Source organism: Schistocerca piceifrons, chromosome 3 (genome assembly GCF_021461385.2).
Source record: "Schistocerca piceifrons isolate TAMUIC-IGC-003096 chromosome 3, iqSchPice1.1, whole genome shotgun sequence".
In the NCBI taxonomy this organism is placed as follows: Eukaryota; Metazoa; Arthropoda; class Insecta; order Orthoptera; family Acrididae; genus Schistocerca; species Schistocerca piceifrons.
In genome coordinates this window covers 699,295,573-699,310,520 of record NC_060140.1, presented here as the reverse complement: position 1 = coordinate 699,310,520, position 14,948 = coordinate 699,295,573, and the positions used below count along the sequence as shown (strand labels likewise).

Below are 14,948 nucleotides of genomic sequence, written 5' to 3'. Positions count from 1 at the left end.
CGTGCATCCGTGCGTCGCTGCGGTCCGGTCCCAGGTCGACGGGCACGTGCACCTTCCGCCGACCACTGGCGACAACATCGATGTACTGTGGAGACCTCACGCCCCATGTGTTGAGCAATTCGGCGGTACGTCCACCCGGCCTCCCGCATGCCCACTATACGCCCTCGCTCAAAGTCCGTCAACCGCACATACGGTTCACGTCCACGCTGTCGCGGCATGCTACCAGTGTTAAAGACTGCGATGGAGCTCCGTATGCCACGGCAAACTGGCTGACACTGACGGCGGCGGTGCACAAATTCTGCGCAGCTAGCGCCATTCGACGGCCAACACCGCGGTTCCTGGTGTGTCCGCTGTGCCGTGCGTGTGATCATTGCTTGTACAGCCCTCTCGCAGTGTCCGGAGCAAGTATGGTGGGTCTAACACACCAGTGTCAATGTGTTCTTTTTTCCATTTCCAGGAGTGTAATTCTGTCGGAGGTGGCTAAGGCTTTCGAAGAGCAGTTGAACGGAATGTGTAGTGTCTTGAAAAGAGGTATCAAGACGGACACCAATATATGTAAAATAAGGGAAATGGAATGCAATCGAATTAAATCAGGCGATGCTGAGGGTATCATCATCATCATCATCATCATTTAAGACTGATTATGCCTTTCAGCGTTCAGTCTGGAGCATAGCCCCCCTTATACAGTTCCTCCATGATCCCCTATTCAGTGCTAACATTGGTGCCTCTTCTGATGTTAAACCTATTACTTCAAAATCATTCTTAACCGAATCCAGGTACCTTCTCTTCGGTCTGCCCCGACTCCTCTTACCCTCTACTGCTGAATCCATGAGTCTCTTGGGTAACCTTGCTTCTCCCATGCGTGTAACATGGCCCCACCATCTAAGCCTGTTCGCCCTGACTGCTACATCTATAGAGTTCATTCCTCGTTTTTCTTTGATTTCCTCATTGTGGACACCCTCCTGCCATTGCTCCCATCTACTAGTACCTGCAATCATCCTAGCTACTTTCATATCCGTAACCTCAACCTTGTTGATAAGGTAACCTGAATCCACCCAGCTTTCGCTCCCATACAACAAAGTTGGTCGAAAGATTGAACGGTGCACAGATAACTTAGTCTTGGTACTGACTTCCTTCTTGCAGAAGAGAGTAGATCGTAGCTGAGCGCTCACTGCATTAGCTTTGCTACACCTCGCTTCCAGTTCCTTCACTATGTTGCCATCCTGTGAGAATATGCATCCTAAGTACTTGAAACCGTCCACCTGTTCTAACTTTGTTCCTCCTATTTGGCACTCAATCCGTTTATATTTCTTTCCCACTGACATTTCTGATCTAGCTCTGAAATATTACTTTGCAAACTTTCAATCGAATCTGCCATCACAACTAAGTCATCCGCATATGCAAGACTGCGTATTTTGTGTTCACATATCTTAATCTCACCCAGCCAGTCTATTGTTTTCAACATATGATCCATAAATAATATGAACAACAGTGGAGACAGGTTGCAGTCTTGTCTTACCCCTGAAACTACTCTGAACCATGAACTCAATTTACCGTCAACTCTAACTGCTGCCTGACTATCCGTGTAAAGACCTTTAATTGCTTGCAAAAGTTTGCCTCCTATTCCATAATCTTGTAGAACAGACAATAACTTCCACCTAGGAACCCGGTCATATGCCTTTTCTAGATCTATAAAGCATAGATACAATTCCCTGTTCCACTCATAACACTTCTCCATTATTTGCCTTAAGCTAAAGATCTGGTCCTGACAGCCTCTAAGAGGCCTAAACCCACACTGACTTTCATCCAATTGGTCCTCAACTAATACTCGCACTTTCCTTTCAACAATACCTGAGAAGATTTTACCCACAACGCTGATTAAAGAGATACCTCTGTAGTTGTTACAATCTTTTCTGTTTCCATGTTTAAAGATTGGTGTGATTACTGCTTTTGTCCAGTCTGATAGAACCTGTCCCGACTCCCAGGCCATTTCAATTATCCTGTGTAGCCATTTAAGACCTGACATTCCACTGTATTTGATGAGTTCCGACTTAATTTCATCCACCCCAGCCGCTTTATTGCACTGCAATCTATTGACCATTTTTTCCACTTCCTCAAATGTGATTCTATTTCCATCATCATTCCTATCCCATTCTACCTTGAAATCTGAAACATTACTGATCGCATTTTCACCTACATTGAGCAACTCTTCAAAATATTCCCTCCATCTGCCCAAGGCATCCACAGGATTCACCAGCAGTTTTCCTGACCTGTCCAAAATACTTGTCATTTCCTTCTTACCTCCCTTTCGAAGACTGCTAATTACACTCCAGAATGGTTTTCCAGCAGCTTGACCCATAGTCTCCAACCTGTTTCCAAAGTCTTCCCACGATTTCTTCTTGGATGCTGCAATTATCTGTTTGGCTTTGTTTCTTTCTTCAACATAACTTTCTCTGTCTACCTGGGTTCTGGTATGTAGCCATTTTTGATACGCCTTCTTTTTCCTTTTACAGGCTGCCTTGACTGTATCATTCCACCAAGCTGTTTGCTTCATCCTACTTTTACACACTACTATTCGAAGACAATATTTAGCCACTTCTAGTACTGTGTCCCTGTACCTTGTCCATTCCTTTTCCAATGACTGTAATTGACTACACTCAACTAACTGGTACCTTTCTGAGATCGCTGTTATGTACTTGTGCCTGATTTCCTTATCCTGAAGTTTCTCCACTCTTATCTTCCTACATACGGACCTGACACCTGCACTTTCGGCCTCACAATCCCAATTTCACTGCAGATTAAATAATGATCAGTGTCATCAAAGAATCCCCTGAATACACGTGTGTCCCTCACAGCTTTCCTGAATTCCTGATCTGTTATTATATAGTCAATGACAGATCTGGTTCCCGTGCCTTCCCAAGTATACCGGTGAATGTTCTTATGTTTAAAAAAGGAGTTTGTGATTACTAAGCCCATACTGGCACAGAAATCCAAGAGTTGTCTCCCGTTCCTGTTGGCCTCCATATACTCTCCAAATTTACCCATAACCTTTTCATACCCTTCTGTTCGATTTCCAATCCTGGCGTTAAAATCACCCATGAGCAGAACACTGTCCTTGTCCTTTACTCTAACAACTACATCACTGAGTGCCTCATAAAAACTATCCATCTTATCTTGATCTGTCCCTTCACAATGCGAATATACTGACACAATCCTAATTTTCTTGCTAGACACTGTCAAATCTATCCACATCAGTCGTTCGTTTACATACCTTATTGCAACTACGCTGGGTTCCATTTCTTTCCTGATGTAAAGCCCTACACCCCATTGTGCTATTCCTGCTTTGACTCCGGACAGGTAGACCTTGAATTCTCCCACTACCTCTTCTTTCTCACCCCTTACCCGAATGTCACTAACAGCTAAAACGTCCAGCCCCATCTTACTTGCCAGCTCTGCCTTCTTCCCAGAGTAGCCCCCATTGATATTAATACTCCCCATCTCATTACCATTTGTTTGCCAAGTCGTATCTTAGGAGTCCCTGGTTTGTCAGTTAGAGGTGAGACTCCGTCACCTCCAAAGGTCCGAGGCATTTTGCTCTGATTGTTGCCAGCATCATATTTAAAGTACCAGGGAAGCAGGTTGCTAGCCTTACTTGCCCCGAGTCCCATTGGGTTTTACCCCTAACGGCTGAGGGACTAACCGGTGGATTTGGTAGTCTTAGCCGTATGAGCACAAAGGTGACCACGACTCAGAATATGTCCGAGATGCCCAGCCTTATTCCAAAGTAACTGGTATCCCGACTGTCGGGACCACTTACTTGGCCACTCATACGTTGCCCGTGGTTCATGAACTAGGACATGACTACAGGAACCCACACCAAGGGTATAAGATTAAGAAATGAGAGAGGAAAAGTAGTGGTGAATTTTGCTATTTGGGCAGCAAAACTACTGACTATGGCCGATGTGGAGAAGATATAAAATGTTGAGTGGCAACAGCAAGAATATCATTTCTGAAAAAGAGAAATTTGATTATATCCAATATAAATGTAACTGTAATGAAGTATTTTCTGAAGGTATTTGTCTGATCTGTACCCTAGTACGGAAGTGAAACATAGTAGGTAAGGAGTTGAGGAAGATGAGTAGACAAGCTTTTGAAATGTGGTGCTACAGGAGAATGCTGAATATTAGATGAGTAGATCGTAGTGACGAGGTACTGATTCAAATTGCAGAGAAAAGAACTAAAAGAAGGGATCGGCGGTAGAACACATTTTGAAGCATCAGTCAACCGTCAATTTGGTAATGGAGAGGAGTGTGGAGGGAAAAAATTGTTGACGGAGACCTAAGCATGGATACAGCAAGCAGATCCAGATCGGTGTAGCTTATAGAAGTTGTACAGAGAGGAAGAGGACTGCGCAGGACAGATCTGCTGCATCAAACCAGTCTTCGGACTGAAGATGACAATAACAACAAGATGCCAACGCAAGCGTTTCTGCTTTGCTGCACTGACATATACGTGCTTCATTAGCTTAATTTCACGACTTTGCATTCTTCCTCTCTTTTAAAAGTAAATATTCTGTGAAATGTCATTCGACAGCCAACCGGTGAATGAGGAAAGCCTGAAAAGTTTTTTAATGACATAAAATGCCGTAGGAAATTTTCAATCCTGCAATTAATTTGTGAATACGCCGTTGTTCTCCCAATAGTTAACAGTCGCAGAAGTCGCACCAACGAAATTAAAGGAAATTTTTTCTTGTTTACTACTGCGAAGCGTAGCGATTAATGAAATTTAGATATTCAGTAAGAAACGGTAGTACAGTAGTCAGTGGAATCTGAGGACACTATGTGAATGCTGTAATCCATTAGTGTCTAAAGAATGGCGGTGCTGATTAACGCTATGTGTGAGTGACAGAAATGCGTGTCAACGCAGTACTGAGACCAGGAAAGTAAAAACTGATGTATTTTAAAGTAAAGTAATTACCAAACCGACAGCTGGTCTGAAAAAAGAGTAGGCATAACCACAGAGAGGTGGTTTGCCGTTAACTACCTTCGTCAAGTAAATCGACTCGCCCAGACAGTTATGAAGGAATTATCCGTAGCGTGGAGTTCGACAAAAACACTACTTTGCTTTGTTCGACATGTCGAGAAAGCACTTTCTAAAACGCTCCAAGGAAGTCGCCGAGCACAACGCTCCCAGCTGCCAGAGGAATAATCATCAGCAATGTTTTATGCCATAGAACGTCATATGATGTAAAAATAACAATCCTGACATCAAGAACCCTACATCGCACCTTTCCGTTTTCCGCGGATAAAAATTCCGCCTGTCACATTATTCTAAACCATTGCCACTAGCCGCCATTACAGTAGGTTGGATTATCATCCATATGCTAACAAAATAAACTATTTTAGTTATTAAACGGCGACTTGTCCGATTTCAACATAAAGAAATACTTAGATAAAATTAAACTTCAGAAAACGAATTTTAAAATTACGGGTGTATTGGTAATAAAATTAAAAAATAACAACTGTCTCGTGTAGAGGGTTCCTTAGTAAGATAGTTTGCTAAAAATTCTGTAAACAAATCACATTAAAATGAGTTTATCTCAAAATTAAATATCTTTCTTTTTGCCAAACATTGTGCCGTTTTGTTCCACTTAGTCCGCAACGGGAGCAATTTGGGAAGGATGTGAACAGACTGTTCTCCCTATAGAATACCGAGAACATTTCGGAAATGATGCACGGTCGAAGTTGTGTTTCAGGATTCAGCCAGAACCACTGTCAGTCAAAAGAATGGAACTCTCGCTACGCCAGCAAAAGAAATCGCAAGGGAAATTTCGCAGAAAGAAAGTGCCGCTCACTCGCAGTAGGACTGCAAGGAAAGCTACGCTCCTGTGATAGCTTTTCAAAAAAAATTGTGCAAGCAACAGAGTTAATTAGAACAACTTTCTAGAGGTATATACTTAATGTATCGTCCACTTATTTGTGAACGATGGTTGAATGCTGCTCAAGACTGAAGCAATACATGGGGATCACGCGAGTGAAAACGATCTTTGCCGCCTAGATCACAAACAGCTCGTGCAACTTCAAACAATTAACTGAATACATATCAAGCCGTCCACACGTTACCGTGACATATTCTTTCATGATAAACAGCTCGTGCAACTTCAGACGATTCACTGATTAACTGCATAGCAAACCGTCCACACTTTACCGTGGCATGTTCTTAGTAACGCGATGAGGATTTGTCTCTTTTGTTTCTAGTAAAATAGAAAAAACTCACTGCAATGCAAAATACAATTAATGCGCTTCGACGTGTACAATATGATGTCTGTATATGGTGGAAGTAGCAAGAAAACTTTTCTGCTACTGAAATTCGAGTTTATATTTCTCGGCCCGAAGTTCCAGCTGTATCTTCGTCTATTTTATTCTAACGGCTATTCTGATTTAATATTTGGAAAATCTGAAAAGTTATTGCAGACAAAATGAAAAAAGATGTTTTTTCGCTCTTCTCAAAATGGCTCTGAGCACTATGGGACTTAACTTCTGAGGTCACCAGTCCCCTAGAACTTAGAATTACTTAAACCTAACTAACCTAAGGACATCACACACATCCATGCCCGAGGCAAGATTCGAACCTGTGACCGTAGCGGTCACACGGTTCCAGATTAGCGCCTAGAACCGCTCGGTCACCCCGGCCGGCTCGCTCTTCTCCCGCCACAACTCTTGCGTTAAATTTAAGAAAAACAAAGTAAACAAGTGCTTGCAAAAATAAACTAGTACAGTCAAGGAGCACAATGGACTCCAACATCCCTTTTCCAACAACGTACGAAGAGTGGATGACAGTAAAAAGACCTCACCCAGTGCTCTTTCTTCAGTAATTGACAGTACAAATAGAACAGGGCAAAGTGTGGAACTGCGACGTTTGAAGTAAATGTTTAGAAAAAAAAGTGAAAAATAGAGTGACGTGTGCTACGTCTGTTGCACTTTTCTATCCACTCATTCATGTGTCTTGTTTTCTACCTAAGTCTCCATTCTCGCTGAATCTAAGATTTCGAAAATATTTCACGTTTCAGACAATCTTACGTGTTCCGGATCGGATCTTTGTAAATTACTGCTTCCTTTGGCGCCTCTTCCAATAAGTGCTCATATGAACTCTTATTATAAAATTCACCCGCTTAAGAACGTTGAGTTGAAGACAGGTAACTATTATAGAAATGCGCGTTATGGAACGACTTTCGTTACGCATAGTGACAGTTGGTGATGAACCTCTATTCGTACTCGTAGCAACTATTTTTGGTTAGAGTTTAGCTACAGGAGAGTTTGATATTACCGGATATGTGATTTTTCCAAACGGCTGCGACATTCAGTTCACGACCCATCGTTGTTTATAGATTTTTATTATTGTTGACGTTTGTTATTCACACCATACATACAGCATACTGTATGACGATAAAAATGTGTAATGATATGCAGAGCACAGCATAGCTGATAACCGATCATATTAGCATATCAAGGTAATTGGCATCAAATAAAATTCTTTCAGCGTTCTGAAGTAAAAATTTTGCATTATCTTTGGTTGTACGAAGGCGTCCATAAGATATAAAGTTTAACAATATGTAGTTATAGCTGGATTACTTGTTACACTGCCCTCGCGACAGTTCAGAATTGTTCTTTGGAAGTTAACAAATCATTTTAGATCAACTTGACAGACTCTAATACATAAGTCATAAATTACGTTATTTTGTCTACAGTAAAAAAAGTTTATAATGTGTCACTCGTTCTTCTCTATAGAGAGAAAGTTGTTTTCAAAAATTTTTTTAGTAAGTTCTTTTGTGCAAGCATGTACAAATCCCCTTCGTCTCCACACAGACATGCTTGTGTAACTACCAAGTTTTCTCTGTTTCAATATATGTCTAGTTTCTACGACGACGATGCCTATCTGAGAAAAGAAAAGGCAGAGCACTAAAGAGTGTTTACGAAAAACTTACTGATACATTTACACGGTAAGGTGAAGTAGTTATATCCACCAGATCAGCATAATTATCTCAAGGTGAACGAAAAAATAAAATTTAAACATACGTTCACTTGTAAATCCTCCGATTAATCACGAGAAATACCGTTATAATACTAGAAGAAAGAATAACTGCAAAATTGTGATTTACAGAGTTATGAAGACCATAGACACTCATGTTTACGAACCTGTAATAGCACAGTTTGTTGATTCGTTTATATCTTTCGTAAAATCCCGGGAGTTATAACTGTTTTCTTTTTTCTTTTTTTTTTTTTCTCCTGTAATCCGTCCACAGGGAATTTGTCATCCGCTGCGCTAATGTAAGGTCTGCTATCAATATCTGATGTTACAACACCCATCGCGCAAACGTGACTGTGTGAGTATTTAGACGTGTCACAGTTACAACTCCTGTCGTTGCCGTGTTAAAGCTACATTCACCACCTATTGTGTATAGTATACTATACTCTTGAAAACCAATTCAGATGTGGTTTTGGATATTTTTCGCTGCGATTAACATTTGTCCATCTCCATGCAACCCTTCAACATACATAATTCGAGGCGTACATTTTACTATGTATCTTAAACTAGTTCAGATGGGAATGGATTAGGAAGGAATTCGACCACTAGAACCAGACCAGAATTCACCCAGTAAAGTTTAGGAGAAAGCACAAAAACTCAAAGTCTGAATAATGACTCGAACCCCGCTCCTTCCGAGCCAGTCCTGTTCTTTAACCACTGCGCCACCATGTTAGATGGACACTATTATACGGTACTGTTGTGTTCTAGCGACTTCTATGTTTAATGATAACTGCGCCTCCATACGCCTTCCAATGTGTGGAGGTCTAATTTGGTCAATAGCAAAATAACCTCTCGACTCTTCAGGCTCCTAGAGTAAACATAGCAGACAAACGGCTTACTGGTCCCGTACTTTTTATCTGCGATGTTCTCTCGGCGAGTATTTCGTCGTTTAAGATGACTTAGCATCCGTGGAACATTTGGTCTAATTTTTGATTAATGGAAAATGTCGGAATCCTTTGAGTGACCAGGTTTCAGAACGCACATGTGATCAAAACCAGTTAATACATTTAAAAAATCTCTCTTTGTTAACTTTGAAAGTTTATTCTCTCGATTGTTCATTTTCATTAACATATGAATTTAGAACCTCGCAAAACTGTGGTTGTTTAACTCTCATTTCTCTCACTCTTTTTTGTGCTTTAGGAATGAAAATTGACAATATTTTGTGACCAGTAGTTTTCATTTTAACAAAACACTCGAAGAGCTTTTATATTCTAACCAGACTCCGCATGAAACTTTAGTTCTATATCTTTCTTTAACTTAAAAGTTATGACATTCCAGAACATAATCGTAGGCTGATTAGACGTGAAGGCAATGAGATTCTAAGCCAACTGATACCGAACTCGTTGTAGTTTTTATTCAACTAGTAGATGCTCTAATGAATTTTCTCGTGACTTCCCTAAATATTTCTTCTCCAATCCTTCTACATGCCGAGCTCCTGCTTCCTCTCTAACGACCTCCATGTCGAAGAGTCGTAAAACTTGAAGTTTTCTTAAGCCGTAGTATAATGGTAAATATTTCTTCATTTAAAAAATATAGTTTTTTTACCTTGTTAATATTTCATAAACAGATCAATATAAGAAAACAAGATTTTCGTAAAGCGCTATGCAGAATCAGCCGCCATTTTTCATTGTTGTTAACACATACCAGAATATTGAGGAAACTATGAATTTTTTATGTCCAGAAATTATTTTAATGGACTTCGGGACCTTTTAAGGCAAAGAGTGTGGCGATATGACGTTAAAGTTTGAAGTGAAGTTTCCGATAAAATGTTTCTGAGTTTATGATAGCATCATCTTGTAAACATACCCCAAATTTTCTCAAAAATAACAGCGAAATATGCTGAAAAGACGGCCGGAATCCGTTGTTGTGTCAAATCTTTTGACTGTTTATTTGTTTCCGTAAATACTATTAATTTAGGTATGTCCACACATTTGAATTAGTTTTCCTAAGGCGCTTCTGATACGCCAGAAGTTAAACAGTCGTAGCCGATTCGGTATCTATGTCGTATAGAGTAGCGTCAAGAGGAAATACGGTTTATCTCAGTAGTGCAATAACTGATTCATGTTACATATAACGACGGAGTCTGGCATGAGAGCCTCAGTTGGCAAAGTTTACACTGCAAACGATTCCGGTTGCCTTGCCTTTCAACTGTAACACATTTTCAGATACTTTTGCGAAACTTTTCAGCTCCAACATTAACCAACATTTTATCATCGTATTCGACTTTTCAGAACCTTTCGAATACCGTTAAAAAAGGTAAATCGTTCAATTTAGATAAAACTTTCTTGCTGCAATACCTAGGTTGATACGACAAATTACGAGCCCCTCTGCCTGCTGTCATTTGCGGAAAATCTTGTTTCGATATCTCGAACTCTTCACAAAATAAAAGGGGTGTATGTTTTACTATAATATGAAATAACTGAAATGTCACGTAATATCTAACATCTGTTAGTTGTTGCAGACTGATTTATTGTTTAGTGCTGCGTGGCAAACATTGCCTAAAATTGTCATGTGAACCTAAGTGTACTATAAATTTGCATTATTTCTGACAAGTTTGCTGTCGCCTCTTCGATGAAAAGTAGTTAAAATGTTTTGGATTTATTCCAAGCCCATGAGAACCATTTAACTGAGCATGTGGGGAAGCAACATCAGTATTTCCTCACTACGGATCTACGGAGCAAGAAGTTTATCTGTTGTTGCGGTCTTCGTTCACGGACTGGTTTGATGAAGCTCTCCACGTTTGTCTATCTTGTGCAAGCGTTCTGATTTTAACTGCTGCAACCTATATCCATTTGAACCTACATACTGTATTCGAGCCTTGGTCTACGTCTACATTTCTAACTTCTATATTACCTCCAGTACCAAACTGACAATTCCTTGATGTCTCAGCATATGTCGCATCAATAAATCCCTTCCCCTGGTCCATTTGTGTCATAAACTTCTTTTCTCCCCAGTTAGGTTCATTAACTTCCATTATTTACTTTCAGCTTTTCTTTAGCACAATATTTCAAAAGTTTCTATTTTCTTTTTGTCCACGTTTCGCTTCCGTACAAGGCTGCACTCCTGGTAATATCCCATTTTTTCTTTCAGCAAAGCTATTGCCACTCTGCATGTTATATCCTTCCTATTTCGGCCATCATCACTTATTTTGCTATTCAAATGACAAAACGCAACTTCTACTCCTGAGGAATATTATGGAAGTAATCATCGAAAGCTCCATGTTTTACCCTGAAATGTCGCGGAACGCAGTCCGAAAATGTTTTTTACGACAGTGCTGTGACGAAAAACTTCCTTCTCATACTGCTTTTACCGTCTAATTTCCTAATTTAATTCTCTCAGCATCACCTTATTCACTTTGGCTACATTCCATTACGCATATTTTACTTTTGTTGATGTTCATTTTTTAACTCATTTTCAAGACATTATCCTTTCCGATTAACTGCTGCTCTAATTTCTTTACTGTCTCTGACAGATTTACAACGTCGTCGGCAAACCTCAATATTTTAAATACTTGTCCGGTATGTTAATTCCTTTCCAAATTTCTCCTTTTTTTCGTCACAGCTTGTTCAGTGTATAGAGTCAGTAATATCGGGGATAGGCTACAACCATGTCTCCTTCCCTTCATTTACTCATTTAACTTCATCTTTTACATCGGACCAGGGTTTCACATATACAGTACCTTTGTTAAATCATAGTTACCTAAGAAGTAACAATTTTAATATGACAAATAATATTAAAATGATATGAGTGTCTATCGAGGCAATGTGAGTAAATAATGCTGACTATAATCTACTAAAGTTAAAATTGGCAGTATTTATACTACTGTTTCTGCTGCCACTAATATTGATGTTAGTAATAATGATAAGACAATAATAACAATAATGATAATGGAAGATACAAAAAGAATTTATAGGTGTGCAAATTAGATGTATTCTGATATAGTGAGTTCTGGGAAAGGGAAATCTGAAGAGACTGCACTAGCATAAGGTACTGAGAAATGAGGGGTGATCTGATTGAAAAGAAGTACGTGCAGGGGTAAGGAGTGCGTGCGTACAGGGACAATGGTAGTCATTGTTGTTGCTTCAGTAAATATGTCATTCCAGAGTCGGGCTCATTCTGCTGAGAAGGAGATGAGAACGTGGCTGAACGATGGAGCGAAATAGAAAGTATTTTTCTCTGATGGAAACAGGTGTTTCTGCCATGTTCTTTAGACATGACCATTAACATCGAGGAGAGATATGTAGGACAGTGTACGTTAATAAGACAGTACAGAAGATAAAGTGTACGGAAATCTCTGCGCTTGTCTGCACGCAGCCAGAATAGATGTGTATTGATGGTGAAATATGATCAAAGAGTCGACCATCACAGATACGTCTAGCACAGGCATTCGCCAACAGTTTCAGGCCCCATGAGATTTCCTGAGCAGGACCTTACACGATAATATCGCTGTAATCAATAACTGGAAATTACAGACTCCCTTTCATGTCTTTCGACTCTTATAATCGCAGACTGGATTTTTTATAAGTCTTAGATAATCACTCGCTTCCTGCATTTTATCCCTGCTACCTTCAGAATTTTGAAGAGTGTATGCTAATAAACATTGTCAAACGCTTTCCCTAAATCAACAAGCGCTATAAAAGTAGGTTTACCTTTCTTCGGCCTATATTCTAAGGGAAGTGTTGCCTTGTGCGTTCCTACATTTCTCCGGAACATAAACTGGACTTCGCCGACGTCGATTTATGCTGTTCGTTCCATTCGACTGTTGGTATTTTGCAACCATGACTTTTGGCTCTGCAAAATTCACACCTGCGTCCTCTGAAATCTTAAAGTACACCTAGTGTAATTTAATCTAACGGCCAGCGTTTGCTATCCCGCAGGAGGCGTTGGCCAAGCTGCAGCTGGCGGAGCAGTCGTACGAGGAAGAGACGCCGCGGGACAAGAGGACCATCGGCGTGCTGCGCCAGCTCTTCCCCGGGCTGTCCCAGGTCAGTACCCAAATCGCTGGTCAGCTGCGCGCTTCACCGCAACAACTCCAGTCTTCACCGCGTTTGGTTCACTTCTTCGGACTGACGTTAAATGTCTTACTCCGATACTTATTTTACTACTGCCGGGTGGTTAGAATTAAAGTGAAGCTACTCCCGGAGGTCCAGTGCGCTCTGTAATTATCGTATGGCACCGAAACTTGTAGATACACTAATGTGTTAATGCGGTACCGATTTACACTGAAAACATTAGTTCCAGTTTTTGCCACAAGGTGCAAATTTTGTGCTGTGCACTGTTTGTATGACGGTATGACAGACACTCTGTCCATTCGACAAGCCATACAGTGAGTGAATAGTACGGTTATCGAGAAGAGAGGCGGTGCGGTGTTAGTGAGACTGTTTCATGTGGATAGCAGTAGAAAATCGCCGACTGAAAGGTCTGAGGAGAGGCCCGATGTCATTAAATGGCTACAGAAGATGATAATGAAATTCGAAAACATAGGTGAGCTTGGTGTGGAGCCTGGATGTGGAAGGCGTCCTACCCCGATGGAAATTACTGACGAGGTTGCTAATGTCGTAACTGACCATTCAGTACGTGCCCCTGGTATTGCTAGTTCTCGTGCTGTGTCACGAGAATTGTCCATCCCGTGGCCAACAGCACGGAAAGTTTTGCGTTCTGTATTACACCGGTGTCCGTTCAAGATCCAGGCGGTGCAGCAACTGAAAGCCCATGATCCGCAGCAGAGTTCTGAGTTTGCCCTTCGGTTTCTGGCACGGATCTAAGATGATGGCTAGGCAATATTCTATGGAGTGATAAGTCACATTTTATACTACAGAATGCTGTTAATACACAGAATGCCGATTTTGGTGTGCTGTTAAACCGTGTGTCGTTCACGAAGAACCATCGCACTCACCGTACGTGACTCTTTTTTTTGTGTGTGTGTGTGTGTGTGTGTGTGTGTGTGTGTGTGTGAGTGTGTAGACAATGCACCTAGAGGGCCTGTCAGGTGTACCGTGACGTCTGCACATTGTCGAGACCTCCTTGCACAGCATGTGATTGCTGCTTTGGAAGAGCGCAACTGTGTGGAAACCATTGTTTTCGTGCAAGATTGGGCAACACGTCACGTCGCTCGCTTAGTGATAGATCTACTTAATGCAACATTCAGGAACGTGTTATCGCCAAAGGTTTTCCAGAGGCATGGCCTTCAAGAACACCTGATCTAAATCCAGGTGATATTTGACTCCGTCGATATCAAAAAGAATGTATATACCAGCAACACGTTCGGTCTCTACACGATCTGAAGGACAGTATTACAAGAACACGTTATCAGATTCCACCGGAACCACTGCGAGCAACTGTTGAATATATCGTTTTACGGATGCAACATCTCATTGGCGTCTCCGGTGCCCACATGGAACAAATTGTGTAAGCGGTGGTTAATAAGAAAATCTTCATTATCCTTTTCTCACTTGTTTGGCCTTTTCTGCCCACACATCATACCTAATCCAATACATATGGAAAATATTTACGTACGTCTTTGTTACATTCACAGCGCCAGATTTGCACCTGGTGGCCAAAATTGTAATTAATTTTTTTCAACGTAAATCGATCCGCATTAAGTCATCAGAATATCTACCAACTTTCGCTGCCATACGATAATTACAGCCCTGGATCTCTGTGATTAGCTGCACTCTAATTATAACCACCCAGTATTTCTTCTACTTCCGATTTGCACTACACAACTCGCGGTTTATTTCTTTGTCTAAACAAGTACCTTCCCGTTTGCCCATATCCCTTCCAGCGAAAATCACAAAGATTCTGTATTACGTAGGGCACGCTATCGAAAGGACTCGAGACACCTCTATTCGCAACAGAGCTTG

The 14,948-nt window shown here is 40.9% G+C and overlaps 1 protein-coding gene across 1 annotated transcript in view; it reads left to right on the top strand.

Moving 5' to 3' along the window:
* The window catches only part of LOC124788976 (putative lysozyme-like protein), a 161,117-nt gene that overhangs the window by 106,243 nt on the left and 39,926 nt on the right, over window positions 1-14,948 (top strand). Inside the window, exon 3 of the mRNA XM_047256265.1 lies at window positions 12,963-13,070. Within this exon, the coding sequence (XP_047112221.1) occupies window positions 12,963-13,070 (108 nt within the window). The remainder of the gene's footprint in view (window positions 1-12,962; window positions 13,071-14,948) is intronic.